Source organism: Nipponia nippon, unplaced genomic scaffold (assembly GCF_047370975.1).
Source record: "Nipponia nippon isolate SJK-2023a ecotype South Korea unplaced genomic scaffold, ASM4737097v1 scaffold_1, whole genome shotgun sequence".
NCBI lineage: Eukaryota > Metazoa > Chordata > Aves > Pelecaniformes > Threskiornithidae > Nipponia > Nipponia nippon.
Genome location: NW_028262290.1, coordinates 139,850,659 through 139,876,341, shown reverse-complemented (window position 1 = coordinate 139,876,341; position 25,683 = coordinate 139,850,659). Strand labels below are relative to the sequence as shown.

The 25,683-nt window shown below is 43.6% G+C and overlaps 1 protein-coding gene across 7 annotated transcripts in view; it reads left to right on the top strand.

Annotated features, from left to right (window-relative positions):
- The window catches only part of DYNC1I1 (dynein cytoplasmic 1 intermediate chain 1), a 194,264-nt gene extending 177,309 nt beyond the window's left edge, over window positions 1-16,955 (top strand). For all 7 annotated transcript variants that reach the window (XM_087774455.1, XM_087774501.1, XM_087774482.1 and 4 more), the window contains one exon: window positions 15,986-16,955. In XM_087774455.1, the coding sequence (XP_087630581.1) occupies window positions 15,986-16,096 (111 nt within the window). In that variant the 3' untranslated portion in view covers window positions 16,097-16,955. The remainder of the gene's footprint in view (window positions 1-15,985) is intronic.
- Window positions 16,956-25,683: the final 8,728 nt, after the last annotated feature.

The window sequence follows — 25,683 nt, the reverse complement described above, 5'->3', positions numbered from 1 at the left end:
AAAACCTTTCTTTTCTCATGATTGTTCCAAATATCACATTACATCAGCTGTAAATTCATAAAACATTGGTTCCATCAGAAAAAAATTGTGATTATATTTGTATTATAATAAAACATGGTGTCTTTTTTACTATATAAACAATTTTTCTTGCCCGTTTGGACAGAACTGACTCCTTGAATTTTGATCAGAGCAGAAAACATCAAGATACCACATCATTAAGGCAAAAATTTAAGTGATAGGAATTTTTACTTTGGTAGATTCATCACAGTTTTAAGGAACTATTCTAGAGAACAGTAAAGTTTGCTGCTGCTGTTAACCCATATGGTGTAAAGAGGAAACATTATGTGGCCTAAGTGAAAACATAAGACACGAGGCCTAACCTTGCATCCTTTGTGAAGGCAAGGAGTGTGAGATCAGGGCTGTTTTGCTTGTGTAAGAATTTAGGATTTGGCCCTTTTAGATAGGTTTATCCAGTCATAGTCTTTATGACACAAGAAATGGCAGAAACATGAAGAACGTCGCAGGGCCCACGACCAGGGAGTTAAAAATAATGGTGGCATTTTCAGCTAGGCTATATAATGTTATCTCCTTAGAGTATGTACTTTTAGTTGTTTGATTTCGGCATCGTGTCTGAAAATAACTGAACACATTTATTTTCACAGTGAGGGGTCTATTTTGTCCTCAACGCGTGTGCTTTATGCCCATTAGCATTAATGGGAGTTATACACACACTTCCAGGGAAGAGGAGACTTAAATAGTCCATATAGATGTGCTCTTGTGGATCAGTAACCACTGATTTAAAGAATGTGAATTATAAAATTAAATAAAAACCCAAACAAACACACAAAAATCTGATTGTTTCAGTGTGATGGGATCTTAAACCTATATAACTTAACCAGAAAATATAACCAGTCATTGTAAATACACTCTACTCTCGGTAAGATCTAAATATTCCAACCTCTGCTGGTCTAGTAGTTGAGATATTATTATGTGATAGTATGTATAATGTATTTTAGCTTCTGTGGTCTTATGGCTTATTTACTGGGCAGCAAGTTTTCTGTATGGTAGAAGCTGATTTTAACAGAACATGGACCACTGACTATAGATTTATTCACATGCCCAGATGATTGATAGTTAGACCTAACTGCATGTCTCTTTTGTAGATATATTTTCTAGAAAGCTTGCGCCCATTGTGCATGCTTCAGTGATGTTACACAGTTGCCGCTGTCATAAATATTCTCTAACAACCATGTTTGTTGCTTACCTGGCTTATTGAGAATGCTCTTTGCACCTTTGGTTGTGAAAGAAGCAGCTTCTCATCCACCTTCCATTATTTCTTTTTTTTTTTTTCCCCTTAATCTCTTCCAGGTCATATTCTGCTTGCACTGGGAATAAATAGATAGAAACTGTAAATCAATGATTTATTGTTTGATTGTAATAAAATATAAAGTAAGTTTGCAGCACAGGATTGGCGAGTTTGAAACTGTAACCACAAGGAGCTTATTACTGTACCTTATTTTGTTAAACTAGTTATAAGACAAACTATTGCATCTGTTTGGCGGTCTTTCAGACAGTTGATTCTAGTCATGCTTTTAAAGGGTGACTAGTAGGACAGGTGGAACTGGAGATAAGTAAGAAAAGGTCTTTCCCTAGTCCATCCAGGAAAGCTGGCTCTGCCAAAGAAAGCAGTTACCTGGGATTCTTTACACAGTTATTACCTCTGTCCTCCTTTCCTTGCAGTGAAATCAGAATCATATTGATGTTTATGTGACTTTGTTAGGTTTCAGAGTTAATACCTCCTTAGGCCCTTTTAGGGCTAGGGCTGCTGCATAAGGTTGTTTGTGTACTACCCCATTTTCTCCATGATTGGTGTTAATCCTGTATCTCATTTTCAAGTACATGACCAGTGAGGGAGGAGCTGGCAACTGCCTGAAATATGTGGATGAAGTGGTACAGTAAGAAATATCCCGCTGGTGCCTATAAAATAATTTCCTTTGATGTCAGCAGCCTTTAACAGCTGCTCTGAGATTCTCAGGGTTCTAGACGGAGAGACATGCGTATTTGTGACCAACTCTCACATTTCAGCATGGCTACTGAGTCACTTATTTTTCTGGGTAAAGTGGGGAAGGGTTGGTACTTTGTACTCCTATCTTGAGATCCCTGTGTCTCCCTATAGATTTCATATGGAAAACATATCCAGCATTTCTTTCATGCAGTTAAAAATTGCTGTAGCCCAGAGAGAGAAATATGAAACTGGGTTTTGTGTCATGTAGTTATCCAGGTAGATTTTCCAGTAGGTTTACTTTTGCCATCATAAAGCTCCTGTAGAGTGTATATTCAGTTAGGAAATGTTTTTGCCACAAAAGCAGAGTTGAGACTCACCATAAAATAATTTATTTTGAAATCTGTGTTGAGTTACAAGTATTCTTGGAACACAGATAAATGGCTCACACACATATCGTGAAGGCAAATTTGAGCAATAATAAGGGGTTGTGCTTACAACCAAGTTTTATTCAAAAGCATTCAAAGATCAAGTAAGAAACAGTAGTTACAACAACACGCACAATCCAGGCATAAAGGATAATTAAATGGATTGTGAGGCAGTGTCTGAATTTCACCATTGATATTTTTGCTAGGGAGGTTGGAACGCTGGCCTCGGAGAATTTTAAAAGCATGTTTTAACAAAGCAGAATCTCTTAAGAGTTGTTGGAAAACGTAAAAAGCTAAGGTTTTGATTTGCTTCCCCTCCGACCCCAGTTTTATAATGTTCACCCTTGAGAGACTTTTAAAACAGGAAGCTCCTAGAGATGACCAAAAAAAAAAAGAGAATGACAGCATACTAGGAACTCCAGCTTTTTACTTGAATAATATCTGAAATATTGAACAGAACAAGCTCTTCATCCCTTGTCATTTGAATTTTGACTGATACAGCCAGTATTCACAAAAGGATTTTTGAAGTAGGTTAAATAAGAACTCCCTAATGAAAAAAACGCACTAGTTTGAAATCAGTCAATTTAATTACTGTGTTTTATGAAGGCCATTACCCATTGCTGATTACTAGGGTGATAAAATCTTTAAGCTTTGGTAGCCTCCATAGGGGGTGAGCCGATCTAAGTAGAGCAAAGTCCAGTCATTATCACCCTAAATACTTGTGTTTCTCATTACAATATTCATTACTTTAGGTTACTGTGAATGCTTTGAGGTCTTTATGTAAGCACTGGTTTATTCTCCTGTAGAAAAACAATGTTGTTATGTTGATAAGTTAAAACCAAGCATTTATATACTTTTACAGTTTAAAAGGAGGCTTGGCTACATCCAGACATAGAAATACATACATTTATGCCTGTAAGTACCACTATACGCCCTTATTCGTGGCTGTGTGCTTGTCCGTATGGTTGTACTAGTCTGATAAGAAATGGAAAAGGATATGAGTTACCTTGTTCTTTCAGTCTGTTTTGGTACTTAAATAAGCTGGAATGGAGGCTTGTGTTCCTAATAACAATCTTTATTAGGGAAGTACTTTCCCAGAGGGAAAACGGAGCCGTGCCCTAACTAATCTGCCTTAACCCAAGGCTGGTTGCTGAGGGTTGGAGCTGTTTATCTCCAGTGCCAGTCTAGGGCCTTGCGCTTCCCTTTCCCTGCCACCTCTTGCACATCATGCAGCATCACTGCCTCTCTGCCCTTCTCAGTCACCTTCGTCGTGGCTTTCTGACTTACGAAGCAGCTTCCTAAAACCGATGTTATTTAAAAGATGACCTCAAAATCATTTCCCCTCTTGCTTAAAAATGTGTATTTTTTAAAAGAATGCTTGAAATGTGTCAGGGAGAGACGTGGATCTGGGCTACTGGAAGAGGAAAGTAGCCTGTAGAAAGAGGCTGAAGAACTTGGTGTGACTAGCCAAGTCTGAGCCTGGTAGCAATATAGATGATTCATGTACTTAGAGAGATAGGAGTGCTTGGGGCCAGAGAGGGAGAACTAGTGAAGCTGAGGACACGCTGCCACACCAGCGCATGTGGCTGCAAGCTGGCCATGTATTCGAGTCAAAAATTAGAAGAATATTTTTAACTATCAGAAGGCTGAAGTTCCTGAGCAGGTAGGGACAGTGGGACAAGCAGCCTCTCAAAGTGGAGCCTGTCAACAGGATTTTGTGATGTGCTTGTGTGTGATACAGCAGTGGGTCACACCTGGCATGCAGGGTCACTCTTCTACCTATGCCGAGATGTACGCTTGTTCTTGGTAATGACAGTTTCTTCTGTTTCGCTCTCTATATAAATGAACATGAAATTCCACTCTCATTTTTCTACCAGAATGTTACTTGTTGGAAGTAAGGAGGAAGTACCAGATTTTTAATGAAGATACTCTTTCTCTTATTTGTTGATTACACAGTGGAATTAAATGGGCATTAGTGAAAACAGACAGAAAGGGGGGGGGAAGGGAAGTTAAATAGTCATCCTAAAAGTTCAATTGATTCTTTATCCTTACCTTCCAGTTACTTATGATGAAGTATTTCAGTAGTTCTCCAGAGATAGCTTACTAGCTCCCTGGAGAATTTCATGGGGTAAAAAGACATGAGTTTCTAATATGATACAAATATATTTTATAAGAATTTCTCAACTCCTCATCGCATGAAATAAAAAGCTTAAGAAAGCCAGTCAACCAAGCAACAAAAACCTGGCTCCAGCCCTTTTTATTCATTTGCACACTACTTTTAAAGCCGACGTATGTTTCCTTTTCCCTTGCAAAGGGCCAGATTCTCCCCCTGCAGAGAGGATCAGAGAGAACAAGCCACATGTGACAGGAGTTAATCATGTAGCTTAATGCACTATTAGAAGGCACTCAGATAACGAAGTGATGAGAGCAGCAGAAGAGAAGCTGTAAGAGATCATTCCCTTTCTGCACAGTAAAGCCTGCAGGAGGGGGAGAAGGGAGAGCTGTATGTGACAGTCTTCCTGCAGGTATTTTCCTGCTGAGCTGGGAAACACTGTAAAAGGCAAGAGAGAAAGGCAGGCTCCAGATCGGACATAGCAGCCCGTCCACCGTATGTTTAGCACATCGGCACTACTGGTGGTTTCGCTGCTAGCTCCTCAGTTACAGCTTCTCCTGAAAACATTTCAAGAGGCTTAGTGGAAAAGATAATCTGGGTCCAAGCTTTCCATGGTAGTTATAGGTGAGGCAGTGGAAGCTGAGCGAGTGACTTAGCTGGTCTGCCCCATCCTGACCCTGCATCCTGGAACACCGGTGGGGGACAGAGCTGAAGTCAATGCATGCTAATAGTGTCACGGAGTAGGTATTTTAAATAGCTAGTTAGTCTGTTGGGTGATATTTTCTCTGAAAGCTCTTACCCCCTTTCTCATGTAAAAAGAAGTGTTACTGAAAAACGTTCATGGCTTTAAGGAGTGTATGGAAGGGGAAAAGTACCAAATGCAAAATTTAGTTTAAGCTCTGTGTGCAGCAATTTGCAAATTTCATTGAAATTCATGTGTTATCATTGTGGTGTTAAAACACATCTGAAACAAGAGCTGCTTTGTATAATTCAGTTTCTTCATGATGCTTCTGTGGTTTCAACCTGTCACATCCAGTAGCAGTTTTCATTTTGAGAATCCCTAACTATGTTTTCAATCTTTTTTTATGGTTTGCAAAATGCTCTGTATTTTGAACATGAAAAAAATATTTAATTCGTGACTTGGAAAGTAATGGTTAAACCTAAAATATCAACTGAGGATAACTCTGGGCCTTAATACATCCTATTTGGCGGCTCAAGTTCCTTATTCAATGTTTAATTTAAATGTGAAATATATCCTCCAGTGCCTAGAGTGATGGAAAAGTCTATGTCTGAAATAAAAAACAAACCCAACAACAAAAAAAACCCTGCTATTTCATGGATGAGCTTTTGCAGATAATGGAAACCTTTCTTGCAAAGTCTCAGGGAAGGCGGCAACTCTCCTGCAAACCAAAATCTTTGACCAGTTCATAAGCTACTTTTGGTAAGAGTCCATTTGCCAACTGGGAGCCAGAAAGCTGTGGCAAAAGTCCTTTACAGTTCCTGTTCTGCCAGATTTCCTGGCAGGAATCATGGCATGGACATGGCCGACTTGGTTTGGAAAGGAAGCAAGCTGAGCTGAAGACACCATGATTTATTTCTTCCCTGAGGCGATAGTCCTTCACTCAGCTGAACTTCCAGGGAGGCACCTTTGCCAGTGCAGCTGCCCCACAGGCTGAAGCTCTAGTATTTAAAGTAAAAACGATGGGACAGTTCTTCCAATCAATGTAGTTGTCAGTAAAAAAAATGTAGATATTGGAAAGAACAAGAGGTTGAAGGCTCCTAACCTTCTAGTTTTGATCCATTTGATATTTTTAGGCTTTTTAGTGCAATGATGAGAACTGGTAACATAATTTGGTAGAGGAGAAATTTTCCTGTTCCCTTAGCTCCAAGCATTAAATGTCACGAAACTCATGCAAAAAATTACAGGAGTTTTCAATGACTTTGAGAAATGGCAATCAAAGCAGGACTGAGATCCCCATGGGAGACGAATGGCAGGCAGCGTGCCTCATTGTTTTTCTTACTCAACCTGTAAACTGATGGCATTACACAAGTAGTGGAAAGGTAGGAACTGCAAGAACTTTGCTGCTTAGGGCACCACGTCTTTTGAAGCAAAATTGTTAGCTTTTCTGAAGCATGGCAGATGCTCTTTCTGTTCCCATAGCTGATTAATTATATTAGATCTCTTTTGTTTCCAAGGACTTAAACTGGCCAATTGTCTCTGCCATTGAAAGTCACTCGAGGAGATCCTTAGGAGAGGATCCCCACAACGTGACTGGTGAAAGCACTCTGGTGTGCTTAAGAACAGGCTATAAGCTTATAGCTTAACGTTTGTATTTTAAAAACAGGAGGTAATCTAGGAAACAAAAGTAATTAAATTTTAACTTTCAGTCATCTCTTTCAAGATGACTGTCGATTACTCAGTATTTTATCCTCTGTAGTCGATATCAAGTGCAGCATTTTGATACATTAATTGAGGGAAGCATGATCTGTTTGATAGCTTGGACATCATTCTTTCTGGTTAATTCAGGAGAGCCTGAGCCAATTCTGATATTATAGGTGGAACTGTAGCATTGTTTACAATTAAAGATACTTTCCACTTCCTTGTTTTCTTTTCCATATGCCCTATCAAGTTTTAATCCTTCAGGCTGAAGTTTTCCATAATTGGTGTTTGCTTCCAGCACAGGTTTTGTTGTTTCTTACTTTTTTTTTTTTTTTTTAAAAAAGATTAAAGACAGTATCACAACGCAACGTGAATAACATGCTCAAATCCAGGGGCTTAGCCTTAACTCTGACATGTCCTATCTTTGAAGTGTTACAGTCTGCAGTCTTAATGTTCTGTTAACATGCATTTGTGTGTCATGTATGTCTAATTTATGGACTACATTTTAGTCTATTCTGTTAGACTGGCATCAAGATGACTGCTGCAGACAAAGAGGACTAAGTTTAGAAAAGAATTAATGGGCATTCAAATGTTTGAGTTCCTCTGTAGGCCCTTTATACAGTGTATCTTTGCTCATTGCATATAAATTATTAAAATAACACCATTGTTTGCTTGGTATTCAAAACATAATTTACCATCAACTATGTAACAATTCAGCAGCTACTGTTCTCCTTAGGAGAAAAAGTCGAAGTTTGCTGAAAATGGATTCAGCTTCTGTTTGAGATTAAGCTTTTTTTTGTCATATAGGCTAATATTTTGTCTTCTTTTTACTATGGCAGCACTAGTTAAATCAGACCCTGCTGGTGAATTGCAAAGAAATAAATCACAACAGACATTAATCTAGATGAGGGCTAAGTAATTAACTTCATAGAAGGGTGGTGTATACTGTGTCTGTGACACCAGACTGACTGCTGTGCATAGAATAAATGCAGTATTTAGGCTGCCTATGGTATTCCACCCCTTCAATTAAGTAAACAAATATATATAGAGCTACTCTGGAGTGTATCCTTTGTGGTCTAAACACTGTATCTTATTAAAATCATCTGCATGGAGTATGTGGGGTTTGAGTTCCTGCCAGTGGTTTCATCCATTGTTAACAGTGATGCTCAGCTCTCCCAAGAGTTAAATACAGTGGTACTATAGTTATGTGAAAAGGGTGCTCTTGGTTACTTTGGTGGCCATTTCGTTGCATATTACCTCCCACTTTGTTTCCATCCATGTGTGTGGCACAGGGTGTTGCCTAGAAAAATATAGGCTTTTTCAGGAAAAAAAAAAATCCATATAGGTTGAGAAAAGTATCAAAGACAGTCTGTAATTGATTCTGGGGGGCAAGACCAGGGCCAGAATAGGTGCATGCCTGCTTGCTCTATGTGTGTGTATCAAGATATTTAATATTTACATTTACATATCTGTTTTCACCTCAATGATAGTGATAAAACATCTGTTGAACTCCGGAAGCTGGGATCAGTTGCTTAAAGTGGAACTATAATTCTTGGTTTTCATTTGTAAGTATTATGATCCTCATTCTGCAAGTGCTGTCTTTTACCCAGAAAATTAGATCGATTGTCTGTTCTACTTTTTAGAAAACATCAAGCTGAAGTGGTTATATTTTATCATCGTTAAAAATATTTTTACCTGCAATGTCATAACTGCATTCAGATGTTAATCCATTGCACAAAGTACTTGCAAAGTATTCTTTTCAATACAGCACTTAATTTTGGAGGGTGATATGGACAATATAGGCTGATAAAAACTCTGCTTAGCAAAAATAGCTAAAATGATACTTGCCTGAAGCTACGTTCATTTGATGATGCTATTAAATTAAAAGAATATAAAAATGGTGATAAACCACATAAACAAATAACTTAGTGTGAAGTCTGAGATTTTAGTCATTAAAGTTAGTTTACCAGGCTTGCTGTTTTCCACAAACTCAAATTAATCTGAATATTTTCAGATATTTTCAGAGGAACATTAATTTTCATATAGTTTTTATTTTCCCTGCTGGATATGAGATTTTTTTTTTTTTTGCAAATACGGCTGTGTTGAACCAGAGACAAGTAAACAGGATTGTCTAAAATAAGGCCAGGCTTTGCCTCCAAACAGCAACAAACCCAAATGCAACTAATAGAAGATGCGTGTTAATCAGAAAGTTTCTGATCTCTAGGAGCATGGTGACTAGCTATAGAAACCCATCAGCTTAGATCAGAACAAGGCTTTCTATATACAAAAACAAGAAAGCATTGTACTTCTACGAAACGTGTTTGCATGGGTCGCAGATTTTTGACTTGGGAACCGCTGTCACCCTTAGAGTGTATCTTGGACCACCATGCAGGCTCGTCTGCAAACGTCTAATTGAAAACAGTGTGTGGCAATACGGTTGCGTGGGCCGGCTGCAGACCACATACTTCGGCAGATCGTTCCAAGTCGTGGTGTAACGGTTCATTTTCAGATTCTCCTTTTACACCTGTGTCCACGGGACGTGTGTGTTAGAAGCGATTATAGACTGCTCTGGTTGGAAAAATTCGTCCCTTCAGAACAACCCCTCAGTCAGAGACAACGCTGAGGAAGTTCTTCCCACAGCTATTTTTGCTTTGAGGCATCTGAACTGTAGGTGAGGACGAAAAAAGAAAGGTGATTACTAACCTGGTGATTGGGATTGCAGGATACTTTCAGCAGTGATCAGTGCTGCAGGTTATGAACCTGTGGCTCAGTGACAGGTAGACTGACCCATGAGGTACAGTCGTTAAAAGGAAACGCAGTAGGTTGAACACGGACGACTGTGCTCCCTTTGAGCCTGTGGGACACTGGTTCCTCCAGAGTGGAGGCCGCTGCTGCTGCTGCTGAAATTGCATTTGATCTCCTTCTCGGGAGAGTCCCCAGCCCTCCGAGAAGAGCTGTGCTGGGCAAGAGCATGGACGGATGAAGGCAGGAAGAGTTTCTCTGCTCCCATCCCAAAGATTTACAGGCTCCAGGGAAGGCGAGGAGCCAGGAATAAAGTGAAATATCCTCAATGAATAATTCATTTGCTGGAACGTGGTTTTTCAGGGAAACTGAAGGTATACAGAGATTTGGACAAATTGAGCTGAAACACTCTCAGCCATAAAAAAGATGGATAGGAGGGGAATATACGAAAATCTTGAAATATGTTGTAATATCTTATTTCGACTTTATGGAGAGATTCCTTTAAAAGGCACATTCAAAGTTGGGGTTTTTTTTGTCTCAAAATCATCGCTTTTTCTTTTTTTTTCCCCCCTCTTTAATAGACCTAATTTAAAAAAGCAAGTGTTATTAAAAGGTGTTACATGATCTGAAATTAAAAGAAATTTATGTTGATTTGTGTCTTCAGGCACTGGGTTTTTTTGTTGCTTTTCTGCTTGCTTGGGGAGCCCAGCACTAGCTGACACAAATGGCAGCATCGAGAGTTGTCTGGTCAGAGCATCTCCTTTTCCTGAGTTCTGTCTTACAGTTTTAAGAGTAGTAGCATTCAGTCAAGTTGCTAATTGCGCAGTTTCTGGGAAAACACAGAAAACGGAGTTTGTGTTTGTAAGATCTCTGGTGTATGGATCAGAAGGTCTCCACACAGAGGTAATCTCTGCCTTGATGAGAAGATGCAGGAGGCTGTTCCTGGTGAAACTCACGTTGATGCTGCTACCTGCAACTAGCTGGCCTGGCGAGCCTCGGGGGGACAGGGCTCTGTTACTCTCTTACCAGATGCAAATAAACCATCTCCTTGGTCAGTACTAGCATCGAGGAAGGCATGCGTTTGTGCTTCAGGGCTGGAAAGCTAACAGGGAGGTGAAGTGCTTGGCTAGAGTGATCACTCAGGAAACACAGAGCAGCTTCAGAAGGTTCAGAAGTCCAAGGGCTCTGTGGTGGCACCGTGAGATATGGTTTTGTCGTGCACTCCATAAATCACGTAGAATTGTGACACATCATCAAGGCAAAGCCAGGTGCTTGTCAGGAAGATCCTGGCAGTCATTTCCCTTTGAGTCTGGTCATCTTATCCTTTATCTACAGTGGAGAATAGGCACAAGTTGGAACAATCTTACCTTTAAACTGTACAAGCCTTGTTGCTTCAAAATCTTGTAGAATCCCATGACTCTGAAAAATGAACCGGGGGGATCTGCTGTGGTTGACCTCTGTGGCCCAGCTAGACAAATCCCTTCTCTCCAAATCTAGATGTTGTTTAGATCCTCTCCAGTCTTGAAATCGCAGCTCAACACATTATCACCCAAAAAAGAAGAGGGTGAGAATGGTAGTAGAGACAAGGGGCTTCTAGCGAGCCAGGATCCAGCCACCTCTAGCAGATGGGAAGAAGAACAAGAAGACAGGGAGAGCTCAGCTCCTAATTTACAATCCTTTTGCTATGGCATCCCATCATCTCACTTTCTAGGCCCTTTGTATTCTGTCCAGTCAAGAGGTGCCTTCCCTCCGTATATGTACACACAGGCTGGGAAAGATTGACATAGGTATAATGTTATTTATCTATACTAAGATAAACCGATAACCATAACACCTCGCAGGAATAGGCAGAAATCTGTTTAGTGTTACTATCTGGAGGCCGCCCCTGAGCTTGCTGAAATTAGCAGTCCACCTCTCCAGTGCTTAATAGTAATCGTGGCTGCTGCGTATCAGCCCTCGTGTGCAGCACGCAGCCAGTCTCAGTCTGGGGGCTCAGCTGAGCTCACTTTGCGTGGGGCTCTGCAGACAGCTGGCTGGGAGGTGCTGCCCAGGGAGGCTTTCCTTTCCCAGCCACGTTATTTGGGCTGCACCGGTCAGCCAGGAGGAGTGTGCTGGGGAGTTATCTTTTCTTATCCCACATCTGCTTATCTAAAATCATAGTAATGGAGGTGGTGGAAAAATTAATGCTGAGAATTTGCATCACATAAATCAGTTTTTTAATATCAGCAAGAAAAACAGTTTGTGAACTAGTTTAAATGATAAAATCTTATATGTGTCTAGTATTCTAGTATTTAGTATATTACATACCTTTCTATTCGTTATACGTTCATGTAGGAAGTGATTACAGATACTCAAAGATATTGAGTGCTTTTGGAAGAATATTTTATGAAAGTGAATTGGGGGAGGAGATCGAAATAGTGATATAACTTTGATTTTTTTTTTTTTTTGAGAAATGAGAGACCCCAATTGTCCTTAGTTAAACATTTTCACCCAATTAAAAATGAGTCATCCTAACATCTTGAGAAGACGTTTTCCTATACTAAATTCTCACTCCTGTAACCAGCTGAGCACATGTAACTTCACAAGCAAAAGCAGGTTTATTTGGATGCGTAAACTTGTAGTCGCACTCGCAGGTCGGTAGGCTTGCAGCCTGAACTCTTGATATTTTAAAGGCAAAAAGTACCCCTCTTCCAACAGCTTAACAAACAAAGGTTGGCTAAAGTCACCACCTTGCTTTGGTAATACTGGTTTTCCTCATTAGAATTACTATCTGGTGCAACCTGAATGTACCATGGTATTTAAGTTAAAGCAGTGTGAATAATTCAGTCAATTTATTAGGTGCGGGTAGCGCTTACCTTCCATTGTGAAGGAATCAAAGGAGAACACTTAATAGCATTTATTTTCTTGTTCTGCTCCATACCTTAGTGTCAGTTCATTCAAATAACCTTCTGACCCAAATGTTAATATAAGTTATTACATTTCGTTATTATGCTTTGGTGAACATTTCTACCCTGCGTCAACATCATGGCTGCTGGGGCTCAACGCGTGCTGCTTTGTAGTAACCAAAGTGGACAGAAAAATGGCAAAAACGCCAAACGAGCGAGGAACACCCAGATAGCTCTAAACCTCTGCCCTTCCTCTATGAAGTATCTCCTCATTTCTTCCACCCCTGCCCTGGTATTTACAGAAAAAACTTAGGCAGACAAGCTGAAAGGGAGATTCCACAGATAGACCCAGGCCTCCAGCACTTGTGGGTGTCAGTGTGCCCGGCTGAAGGAACTTGAATGGAAAATGACTGGAAGGGGAGGATTAATTCAGACAAGAATTTGAATTGGAGTTTGTGGATGCTTTTGTTTTTATTTGTGGTCCTTTGCTGTATAACTATTGTGGTTTGGTATTAGGGCCTTCACAGAAAGAAGTGGGGGGGAATAAAAGTCAGTTTTTCCTTTGACTTCATTATTGCCAAGGTTTACCTCCGCATCCCTGAGGAATTTATATTAGAGAGGTTTATTCTACTAACAGTCTGTTAGCAGGATTGGCCCCTTGTTGAAAGCATGATGCAATACGTGAGATTAAATAAAGTAAAATAAGACGAAGTTCTACGTAATTAGATTGTGTCTGGGCACTGAATGTTTTCATCTCTACGCTGAAGGTATTCACTTCAATCATTAATTGTTTTGTGAACTGAGTCATTAAAAACGGCCCAGGTCTTGCTAACGCTGTCAGCTAACAGTAATGCATGTAACGCATACATTTGTGGGGACTCTTCAAGTTTGAGATACCAAGTTGCTTTAACAGGCTGGACTTTGATTTTATTTGTCTGTGGCCATGCTGTGGAGTAAAGAAAATTAAATTATCTCAATGTCATAAATATATTTCATTTTTTTTTCTTCAGAATGGTATATTGTCTTCTTCAGCCATTTAATACAGTGTAATGCTGTTTAGGACTTTAAAAGACGAGAAGAAATGAGGCTTTATTAAATTCAGTAAGTCCTTTGCCTAGGATATTGCTCCACTTCAATGATTTTACTATTTGAAGTGAGACTTATTTCATGTTTTCATTCAAGAGTTTGATAAATGATAGTTCTATACACATCACAAGAAATAAAATCTTTTAGGACACAAGCAGTAGTAACAGGGAAATTGCTATACAGCTGGTTTTGGTTGCATCTGTGATGGAAGGATCTCTGCACTGTCCCTTAACTTACTATACAGTAGCTTGTGTAGGTGTGTGGCTTTGACCAAACCTGTGCTACGGATACTTGTGTGTTGGTGCGCTGACCTCCATTCTGGTGTTACATTTCCTTCTGCTGAAGGTTTTTGAAAGAACAGAGCTGTCTTTCAAATAAAGACCCTAACAGATCCACATCTGCGCACGTGAGCCTGAGAGACAGCTGTCTCAAATGATTTATTCCTGTAACTCTGGTCTCCGTTCCTGGGAAAAGTAAAGGAGAAAAATGCAAAAAGTGGAAGACAAAGAAGGGAGAACCCAGAGAGTGCAGCGACACCTATTATTGAGGGCTGAGATGGGTTTCACACAGATTGCATTTCTCAGTCTGTAGCCTCAGTGGATGCTGAACTGTACTATATTCAGTGTTTCACCAGGCAAAAAAACCAAACTTCTTGTACACCAGCCCTTCATAATGTAACTGAGTCACTGATATACGCACTATACATGGGAAGCTTTAAAACACACGCTATGTTTTACCCCAAAATATTGGATGTAGAGGCAAAGCTAGATACAAAATAGTTGAAAAACTCATCGGTGCCAGTGAGGTGTGGACGAGATATTTAGATCCAGTATTGCAAATTCCTGTCCATATGATGAACACTGAACTTGCAGCAGTATATGTGGGGCTTTCACACGTGGTTAACATTGGGCATACAAGCTCTTTCCCCAGCTGGGCTCGCTAGTTGATGTAATAGATGCTTTTCTTAGTCTCCAGTTCTATGTATCGCTGTTGGGATGTAAGAAGAGGAGAGTAATTTGACTGTATTCCAGTACAGCCTCATGTGCACCTATAATCTGCTAGTGCCAAATGGACGTAGTTAGCCAGCCATCTGCGTGACATTTTTGGTGGTGTTTTAAAAGAAGTAAGTCAGTACCGATTGAATATTGGGTACCACAAACTGGATTAGCTAAGGTCATACTCATTCTTTAGTCTAAAGGCATCCATTTGCTAAGGTGGACAGCAGGTTCTTATATGCCCCGTGGTTTCCAAACAGTTGCCTTCTTCAGTACCAAGCACTGCATAATATCTTGAAACAGTTATTTTTTCATATTATATTCAGGACATGATCACAGGGCTTTAAGAGGGCAGTAAAAATGTGCGCGGTTCATCTGGATGCTTGTTGCTGTTTTCTGGAATTTGAGTTAATGAAAACAAAGCTTGAGAAAACTGCTTGCTGCTTCTTTTTTTTTTTTTTTTAATTATCTCAATCCCAGCGTGCATTATCTTCCAGAAGTTGCAGCGTTGGATCCAGCTGGAAACGACTGCAGTATTATTTTGCCATAGCACTAAAGCATTTTGTCTGGAAGTTCAGCTATTTAGATTACACGTCCCGCTTGAAGCCTAATGTTCAAGAGCTCTTCATTAGAAACATCAATGGTATTAAATGGAAATGGATCTTGCATGATGATATAAAAAATCAGGCCAGTAATGCAGTATCCAGTCGGTATAACATTTCCATTATAATGCATTTCTTGTAATTGTGAATTCCTTAACATAGAGGAGGGTAACTAAAATAACACAATATATTTATTTTACTATTAAGAGCTTTAATGAACTTCAGGAAAATAGTTTCAATACAGTGTTGTAAAAGCTCTGTTACCTTGTGCACATTGACCTTGGTCCTGCAAACAATTACACTTGGGCACAGCCTCGCTGACTTCAAATGGCCAGCTCACGTGTGTAAAGTTAAACATACGTGTATATGCTCGTAGAGATCAAGGCCTTGCCTTAGTTTGGAAAATCTGGAATATTTTAACCAAGGGGTAGATTTTGCAGCAACACTCCAGCAAGAAACTTTTCCTTAAAATCAAGCAGATAAAGCTTTTTTTTCTCTGCCACTGACTGCAAAAGCTCTTTCTAGCTGGTACTGAATAGGAAGCTGCCAGATCTGTCCTGGGAGCTCGGCAGCACTTTACAGCGTAACCGACCCATGGCGGGTTGGTGAGGCCTGCGCCTCTGTCCTCCACCGTGCGCAACCGCACTGATTGCGACAGGAGCTCTCCTCAAAGGAGGTGCCTCTATTTTGGGCCAGAGAGGTAACCGGTCTCCCCACGCGGCCTCTTAATTCCCTGTCGGTTTCTCCCCCAGCTGGCTGTTCCACACAATGATGAATGGACCCGCTTCGCTCGGACCCTGGTGGAAATCCGTGCCAACCGAGCAGACAGCGAAGAGGAAGGGGCGGTGGAGCTATCGGCCTAGAGGCAGAGAAGGAGCAGCGCCTGCCGTCGCAAGAACAGCAGCTTTCCCCCGCTGAGTACGCCGGTGTTCTGTGTCAGAGTCAGTCTTGCTGTGGCTTTTGATGCCAGTGTACGTGCCACTATTGCTCGAAGCATTCCATATTAATCACGCTGCTTTACACAAGGCTGAAAATATCCAGAGCATTTTCATACTTTATATTTCTGTCTGAGAAGTAAGAAAGAAAAGACAAATCAACCCTTTATGGGTTTAGTTGTTGCCTTTTAACTACTTAGTAGCTGTATTTAATAGCTAGGAACCCCTGGTTAAACTTGTGCTCACATTGCCCTTCTGGCATAGTCCTATTAAATCCATATGAAGCCAGATATGATTATGTGCAGATGTGGTGTGCTTCACTGTATGGGACTGGGCCAAAGACTTTAGATGTGGTGTTTCACATGGTGACTTACATTATGAATGGATGTACTATACGAAAGTTGCTGCTCCTTATTTATTGCGGTGTGCTGCATGGAACATATTTATTTGAAAGCATTAAAATAAACGATCCTAAAGCATGTGCATAATGAGAGAACTGCATTGTCTGTGTGCTGCTGTAGAGGTTACATTAAAGTCCACGTAACAATTACAGTACATCAGTTGTGCTTAAGATGTAAGATCTGCAAAGGTTGGCTTGAGTGGGTGGAATGAGTTTCCTTTCCTTTTTTTTTTTTTTTAAGATGCCTATTATTTCTAGGCACTTCAACTATATTTCAAATACAGTTGGTCACTGATACTTGTCATGCAAGTTAACACTAACAGTCTGACAAAGGGTTGTGGTTCCCGAGTATGACACTAGTATTGCCAATAAAATGTATATCAAGCCCGTTCTGTCGCAGTGTGGTTAATCTCTCCTTGCCAGCAGTGCTCAGCGTGTTCATTACCGGTCACTGGCGAGGCGCTGGGAAAATGTGACTGCTCGGACTCGCGGAATGCTTATGCAGCTGCTATGTAAATAGGTACCTTCGGCTACGGGGACTGGCCAGTAACGGACTTGCACGCATCAGATCCTGCTACAAATGTTACATGAGCAGACGCTAATCCATGTCAGCTTCTAGGCTTGATTTATTTTTATTTTTTTTTTCCTCCAGCCCTAGCTGTGGCTGCTCACTTGCACTCACGTGTACACACAGAGCAGCACCGTGCTGCCATACGCACTCAAAGCAAAGGAGTAGGAAAGACAAGGCTTCCTCAGACTGCCTTGAGAGACAGGTTGGGATAGGGGACAAGGGAATATTCTCCTTTATGGCAAACTTGTGGCCTGAGCAAAGAAATAGCGTGCAGACTGATCTCATTGAGTGCTGTGGCCCAGAGGGACGTTGGTGAATGCTCACCTCGGCGGCGAGGCTGCTAGTTACGTCCGCATCACAACCTTATGCTGAGCCAGAGCAGGGCGCTGGCACCTGGGTTTAAGTAAGTGGTTCACACTCAGTTGGGCCGGCAGGTGAACCGTTACGGCAAGAAACGCTGGAAGTCAGATAGCAACAAAGATTTTGTACCTAAGCTTGCAGGGAACCGCGTCTCATCTTTGGGCAGTCCTGTTGAGGAACGTATCATCTAATGCTCTTCAGAGCTATTGGCAAGCCCAGAACCCCTGGGAAGTCTCTGCACTGCTAAAAGCCGGAGTAGGCTAAGAAAATGAATCCTTTGGAGAAGCTGGATTTCCCTTATCCTCTTGGTGGTCAGAAATAACTCCCAGTGAGGGCGCATGGGCTAGTTTCTTCTTCACGGTGGGACTTGAAGATACGTCCCAGAGCCTGTGGACACACAACCTGAAGCTATCTCCCAGTGCCCGCGGAAGCGTCCTGCCCTGGCTGTGATGAGCAGGGCCTTCCCCCAGATGAACGAGTTCACGCTGCACAGATAGCTCCGTCGTCGGTCTGGTGGCTCCGCGCGTGAGGGAGCCTTGTGTGCCTGCTGCTCCCCGGGGCACCTTGGGAGCTGCCCTGAAGAACCACCGTAGCACACCCAGCACTCTTGCAGCTTAAAGGTGGATGCTAATAAACAACCAGGCGAGACGTCTGTAAAGCAGTGGTTTAAACGTCATCCCTGGTTTGTTTTTTTCCCCAGTTTCTCCCTGTTTTCCTTTCAGAAAGCGTATGTGAGTGTTGTCTATGTATGTGGGCAAAGCAGCAGCAGTGCAAAGTGGAGCAACATCTGAAAGTGTGGGGATACCGTGGGAGAGTACGCTCTGCTGTAAACGGAAGGGTGTTTCATCGATGTTGTCTGCCATTCGTCGTAACCAGTGCAGTGGAAACAGCTGGCAAATTTGCTTCCACTTTTTCCGTATTACCGTTCAGTTTTTGGAACCTCAAAGGGGGAAGCTGCACGTTCACCTTCCAAGCTCTCCCTACTTTATAGCATTAATAGCTTGTAAAATGGTTTTAAGAGCAGCCTCAGAAGACCTTCAGCATCTGCTGCTGTGTGCAAATGAATATGACCAAAGTCCCTCTTTTTTTTTTATTTTTCTCTCCTCCCTTTTTTTGAGTGGGGTTCAGCAGTACACAGCAGGAACAAGGAAAAGATCCAGATTTCCACAGAAATGACCAGCTTTGTATATACAGAGCAACAACATGAAAGGGCCATTACACGCAGCTGAAGCAGATGGAAGAGCACCCAACAAGAGGCATTTACTCCCCTTCTGCTGGGTCATGACCGCCATGCGGTGGAGTTTCTGACCAGCCCTTGTTGCCACCCTTCCAGGAATCTCCAACAGTTTTTGTTTGTTTGATTGATTTTCCTGCTGCGAAACAAATAGCTCCACCTTACTGGCTTTCCAAAAGCGCCTGTATGACAAGATGTTCCTCAGAATCTGCCTGGTAGGGAAGTAATATCCGTTGGAGGGACAACGCAGCAGGGTGTAAGCAATCCAGGAGGTTCCGGGAATATGTTGATGATAACGTTCCCTTCTCCAAGTGATAGAGGAGCCAACGAGGAGAGGTGCTATGCTGGACTTTGTTCTCACCAACAAGGAGGGGCTGGTGGGGAATGTGAAGCTCAAGGGCAGCCTTGGCTGCTATGACCATGAAATGGTGGAGTTCAAGACCCTTAGGGCACCGAGGAGGGCGCACAGCAAGCTCACTGCCCTGGACTTGAGGAGAGCAGACTTTGGCCTCTTCAGGGATCTGCTTGGTAGAGTACTATGGGAAAAAGCCCTGGAGGGAAGAGGGGCCCAAGAAAGCTGGTTAATATTCAAGGCTCGCCTCCTCCAAGCTCAGGAGCGATGCATCCCAACAAAGAGGAAGTCAGGCAAAAATGCCAGGAGGCTTGCATGGATGAACAAGGAGCTCCTGGGCAAACTCAAACACAAAAAGGAAGCATACAGAGGGTGGAAGCCAGGACAGGTAGCCTGGGAGGAATAGAGAGAAATTGTCCAAGCAGCTGGGGATCAGGTTAGGAAAGCTAAAGCCCTGATAGAATTAAATCTGGCCAGGGATGTCAAGCGCAACAAGAAAATCTTCTATAGGTATGTTGGTGATAAAAGGAAAACTAGGGAAATGTGGGCCCTCTCCAGAAGCAAACAGGAAACCTGCTTACCCAGGATATGGAGAAGGCTGAGGTACTCATCGACTTTTTTGCCTCAGTCTTCACTGGCAAGTGCTCAAGCCACACCACCCAAGTCACAAAAGGCAAAGGCAGGGACTGGGAGAATGAAGAACCACCCACTGCAGGAGAAGATCAGGTTCGAGAGCATCTAAAGGAACCTGAAGGTGCACAAGTCCACGGGACCCGATGAGATGCATCCACGAATCCTGAGGGAACGGATGAATGAAGTTGCTAAGCCACTCTCCATCACATTTGAGAAGTCGTGGCAGTCCGGTGAAGTTCCCACTGACTGGAAAAGGGGAAACATAATCCCCATTTTTAAAAAGGGAAAAAAGGAAGACCCAGGGAACTGCAGGCCAGTCAGTCTCACCTCCGTGCTGGGCAAGATCATGGAGCAGATCCTCCTGGAAACTATGGTAAGGCACATGGAAAATAAGGAGGTGATTGGTGACAGCCAACATGGCTTCACTAACGGCAAATTGTGCCTGACAAATTTGGTGGCCTTTTATGATGGGGTTAGAGCATTGGTGGATAAGGGAAGAGAAACTGATGTCATCTACCTGGACTTGTGCAAAGCATTTGACACTGTCCTGCACGACGTCCTTGTCTCTAAACTGCAGAGATATGGATTTGATGGATGGACCACTCGGTGGATAAGGAATTGGCTGGATGGTCGCACTCAAAGAGCTGCAGTCAACGGCTCAATGTCCAAGTTGATGGTGATGAGTGGCGTTCCTCAGGGGCTGGTATTGGCTGTTTAACATCTTTGCTGGTGACATGGACAGTGGGAGCAAGTTTGCCGATGACACCAAGCTGTGTGGTGCGGTCGACAGGCTGGAGGGAAATGATTCCATCCAGAGGCACCTTGATAGGCTGGAGAGGTGGGCCCATGCGAACTTCCATGAAGTTCAACAAGGCCAAGTGCAAGGTCCTGCCCATGGGTCAGGGCAATCCCAAGCACAAATACAGGCTGGGCAGAGAACGGATTGAGAGCAGCCCTGAGGAGAAGGACTTGGGGGTGTTGGTTGATGAGACGCTCAACATGAGCCGGCAATGTGTGCTCACAGCCCAGAAAGCCAACCATATCCCGGGCTGCATCAAAAGAAGTGTGACCAGCAGGTCGAGGGAGGTGATTCTGCCCCTCTACTCCCCTCTCATGAGACCCCACCTGGAGCACTGCATCCAGCTCTGGGGCCCCCAACATAAGAAGGACAGCAACCTGTTGGAGCGAGTCCAGAAGATGATCAGAGGGCTGGAGCACCGCTCCTATGAAGACAGGCTGAGAAACTTGGGGTTGTTCAGCCTGGAGAAGAGAAGGCTCTGGGGAGACCTTATAGCAGCCTTCCAGTAACTGAAGGGGGCCTACAGGAAAGCTGCAGAGGAACTTTTTCCAAGGGCATGTAGTAATAGGACAAGGGGTAATGGCTTTAAACTGAAAGAGGGCAGATTTAGATTAGATACAAGGAAGAAATTCTTCACTATGAGGGTGGTGAGGCACTGAACAGGTTGCCCCATCCCTGGAAGTGTTCAAGGCCAGGCTAGATGGGGCTTCGAGCAACCTGGTCTAGTGGAAGGTGTCTCTGCCCATAGCACGGGATTGGAACTAGATGATCTTTAAGGTCCCTTCCAACCCAAACCATTCTATGATTCTATGATAAATACAAAATTACCCTTTATTTTCAGCAAAGAGAAAGCATCTTCTCCAAGCTCTTTTGCCTACAAACATCCAGAGAAACGAAGGAAGAGCACAAAGAGTATGCCCCGTGCTCTAGCACTGCAGGACGCTGCCACGCCTGCTCCCTGGAATGAGTTAGAAAACAGCCTGGCTGTACTTTGGGGCCATTGCAAGTGAGCTTTCTGTGAAGGACAAACACTGTGAGCTGGAGAGCACATCATAACCAGAAGGGTAAGAAAGAGCAAACCCAAGCAGGGAAGAAGCAGGCAAGCGGCACCTGAAGATGAGCAATGTGGGCTAAGAAGGGAAAGGCTGAATTGAGGTTTAGGCTGGAGGAGAAGACTGTGAGGTGGATGTGGAAGAGAAAACTGTCCTGTGCTTGATGAAGAGAAGACCAAAGTCTCCCTTGATTTCAGTGCCAAGGATCAAAGCCACACCAACACAAGTGAGAGGCAGAGGAACAGCGTGGCCAGGGACTTGGGATTTGTTCTGAAAGGAGCTGTGAAAGGACATGGGGAGACATGGCAGGTGGCACTGGGGGTGGCAGCTGAGGGCATGAGCTAAAAGGGGAAGCAGGGTTACTTCACCTTCGTGACACGTACTCTGTTCAAGAGACCCCATGGTAGCAGACGAAGATGATGGCCAGGGCACACTGAAAGAGCACGCGCACAGCATTGGCCAACCTGGAATCTGGCCAGGATGCACAAAAACCGAGCGTGCGGCTGCAATGCCAGGCCCAGCATGTAAATAACAGCACTTGGACCAAGTGGATGTTTGAAAGGTGAAAATGAAATGGGCTACCTCCCAAGTCTGAGAGCACCACAGACATTTCCATGGAAAGGCCATCAGAGCAAGTGTTTGCTGCTTGAGATTAGGCTCAGCAGAGTTGCCTCAAGCTTGTTACTTCAGAGAGAGAAGGCATGCAGGACAAATGGCGCTGGTGACGGTGATTCAGGAGCTGCAGCATTTTCCACAGGGTACTCAGCAGTGCTCCACGGTGAATCTTCCAAGATGAAAGGTGCTTCCTGCTGGGTCTCAAAACCAATGCCCCAAGCATTTGCTGCTTCTGGAAACACAGGAGCCCCTACCACATCCTGGAACATCATGAGCTCTTACTGCAAATGACAGCCTGCATCTCTAGTGCTATGGAAACAACTGGGAATAGGTTCCTTCACACAAGACATATGGGAAAAGCTCTCAAGAGTTTTAGCAACCTTAGATACAAAGCAAACACAGCAGCAGCCTGGAAACCTCTCACAGAGCAAGATGGCATCCCACGTAGAGTGGGGTGGTCCCCACTGACCAGTGACAGAAAGAGGAGAGTCTGCTCTCACCAGGGCAGCATCAATCGTAATGAAGGACTCAGTGCCTCTTCCAGGAGTAGCAGCCTGTCCTTGGGAAGCTTACAGGACTGGTCCTCCTTGAGAGCCATAAGCAGAGCTACTTCTGTAGCAGCACCACCATGCCTGGTACGCACTGGCTGCCCAGCCTGCGGCGTGAGCGAGCACGGAGGGAGGCCAGGCAGCCCTTTGCAATATAACTGGAACAACTGGAAAAAACCCTGTAAGCAACGGTACTGCTTCCCAGGGCGATGAGGAACAGTGCAAGAAGCAGTTAAAATAATCAATATGCATCTTAAAATGCCATTTCTGTCTGAAAAGCAACAGACACCTTGATGACATCCTCGCCTTCGGCGCCGGGAGAGGCTGCCCGTCCTCACAGCCTGAGCTCTCCGCTGCCCACCGCACAGAAAACAGAACTGCCCTACAGCACGTGGCGTTAAAGAAACCACTTCATCCCAGGCTGCTTCTGTGTTGTTTGCTGTGTTTGAAGCTTTCTGGAGACACTTAAAATACAAATGTCTTGAGATTTCTATATTCTCAACCATTAAATAACTTCCAAATGATCACTGTCTCTGGAAATCATCTTCTAGCTTATGCAAAAATGGCAAATATTTCAACCGAAAACAGAGTCTGAATTTCACAGCAGTGTTTAACCAGCAAGGTTGGACGGTTCCCGTTCGCCCCTCTGCCACGTGTGCGCTGGAGAGCGGAGGAGCGCAGCAGTAAGCAGCCTGCCATGCCTGTGCATCGCGGAGGGTACGGCAGGGACGTTCCCGAGCAAGCTGTCCCCTCCTAAGGAAGATGCAGAGCGGTTTGTCGGGTTTCATATTTTTAGCAGTTTTAGAAAAACCTGCCCAAGTTATTTTTGAAGCCTGTGGTATGTTTGCTCAGAAAAGCGTCCCTGCAAACTGTCAATATTAAGTCAGCTTATAACCCAACCCATTCCCTGGGGACCAGGCAGAAAAGCATCCCTCAGCTTCTGCTGGACCGAGAAACACAAATACGGGCTAACTGCTTCAGAGACACCCCCACCCCACTCTCACGCTGACAGGTAACATCACCAATATTTGGTAATTTCTTTTTTCTCTGAGTCCTGCCAAGCGAGGTTACATTTTATCCCATTCCTCACACACTTTGCATAACCCACTCAGAAACCGAAAGAGGACAAACATCTAAACATTGTCCTCAGGGCCCTTTGTTTGTTTGTAAGGCAATCTGACAATTTCTTGGCCTGTAAGCTTTTCAGAGCGGGAATGCATCCTTTTGTGTCTGGAGGAAGCCGACTGTGGGCACAGATCTTCCCCAAGATCTCTGGGCAGAGCTGGAGCGTGCTTTGAAATGTTTTGAACTGGGTTGCATGTTAATGAAGCGGTCGCTGGCTCTCCAACCCTTCTGCCTCTGCCTCCATCCTCTACTGGCCCTGAAAAGAAGGACAGAAGGACTGAACAACCCCCCAGAAGACAGTTAACGGGGAAGGGAAGGGCCACCATGGGTGGTGGTGGGGGGTGTCAGTCCAGCCTTGCTCATCTGCCTGCCAGGGAGAAGGTGAAGGCTGTGGCCTTCTGAGATGGACCTGCCATAGGCGGGCTGTGCCTGAGCTTCGTCCCTGGGCTGGGAGCTTTGTCCCTTCATCCCTGGAATAAAGGGTAAGTCATAAATATACTGCCAGGCCTGGGAAAGAGAGGGCACCAGCAGGCAGAGGAATCGGTCTGAGTTATGATGTGCTTTGTAAAACACAAGCAACGGTCTTTATGATACGAGCCAAGAAGTTGTGCAAGTCTTACAATAACCCAGCTCCAATTCCTCTTCCGTTCCCAGCTGCAAGGCCCCGGCTGCGTTGGGTTTCGGCGTTAGGCAGCAGAGGGATGTGCCCTGGCCAGCGCAGCCTGGTTCCCTCTCCAGGCTGTGCCAGGAGGGAGCAGCTGCTGGCCGAGCCCAGGCACGTGGCCAGGCGCCTCCTCTCCCGGACCAGGAGGAGACACCTTCCTCAGCTGCTCACTTTCCACAGAAACCCTTGACAAGGTACGCCAGGCAAAAGTGAGGGATGAAGTGTAAAATCGGCTGCTAAATAGCCTAAAATCTCAAGTGTCAAGCACAGGCAGCTCCCAGTGAGAAAGCTGAACTTTTATGACAAGCCTTAACCAAAAATCCTGACAGTTAATTTTCGAGTAGTACAACGGGCGGCTTTTTTTTCCCATTTCTGAAAGGAAAGAGCTGTCATTTGGGGAGACTCAGATACACAGGGTTGAGAGGTAGCAGCCGAAGGCTGTCAGAGCCCAGCACAGAGCCTCTGCACACTGGTTTAGCCAGACTCCAAGATGCAGCAGCAGGTAGGGGTCATCTTCTCCCCTCGCTTTCACGTGCATCAGTACTGCAGATGCTACTCCTGCCACGGCTCCATTCCACTGGTAACTTCAAAATGCAAATTAGTCCAAGAGAATAATTTTCATGATGACCCAAACACAAATACAATAATAGAGTGATTTCCATTTCAGTATTTCCACAAGTTATAGTACAATATGATACTGCATACCTAACTCATTCTTCTGTAAAGATATTGCGTCTATGCGTTCCCTCAGTTTACAGTCAACGTTGAAGGCACCCACCCCCCACCCCAAGAAGAGGAGCAAGACCAAATTCTTCCTGGTCTTAAGAGGTATCACTGAAGACACCCAACAGTACCTCCAGCTGACTAGGTAGTCAGACTGTCCATAACACATTAACCTCCCCCCAAAAGTAAAGGTCAAAATACCAAAGCTTACTCCAATCCTGCTTTTTGACTGAGGAAAAATTTCTTTTTTTTGGTGACACCTACACCAACAGATGTCTTTTCTATACAGGGGCATTCGGGTAATTTGTTCTCAAGCTGCAGGTGTTTTTATAGCCTACATGTCCAAATATTAACTTTATCTTAACCTAACTTTATAACTGAAGTTGAACAAGGCATTTGATGTACTACGCTATTTCCGTAACAGAATACCATGTGTGCA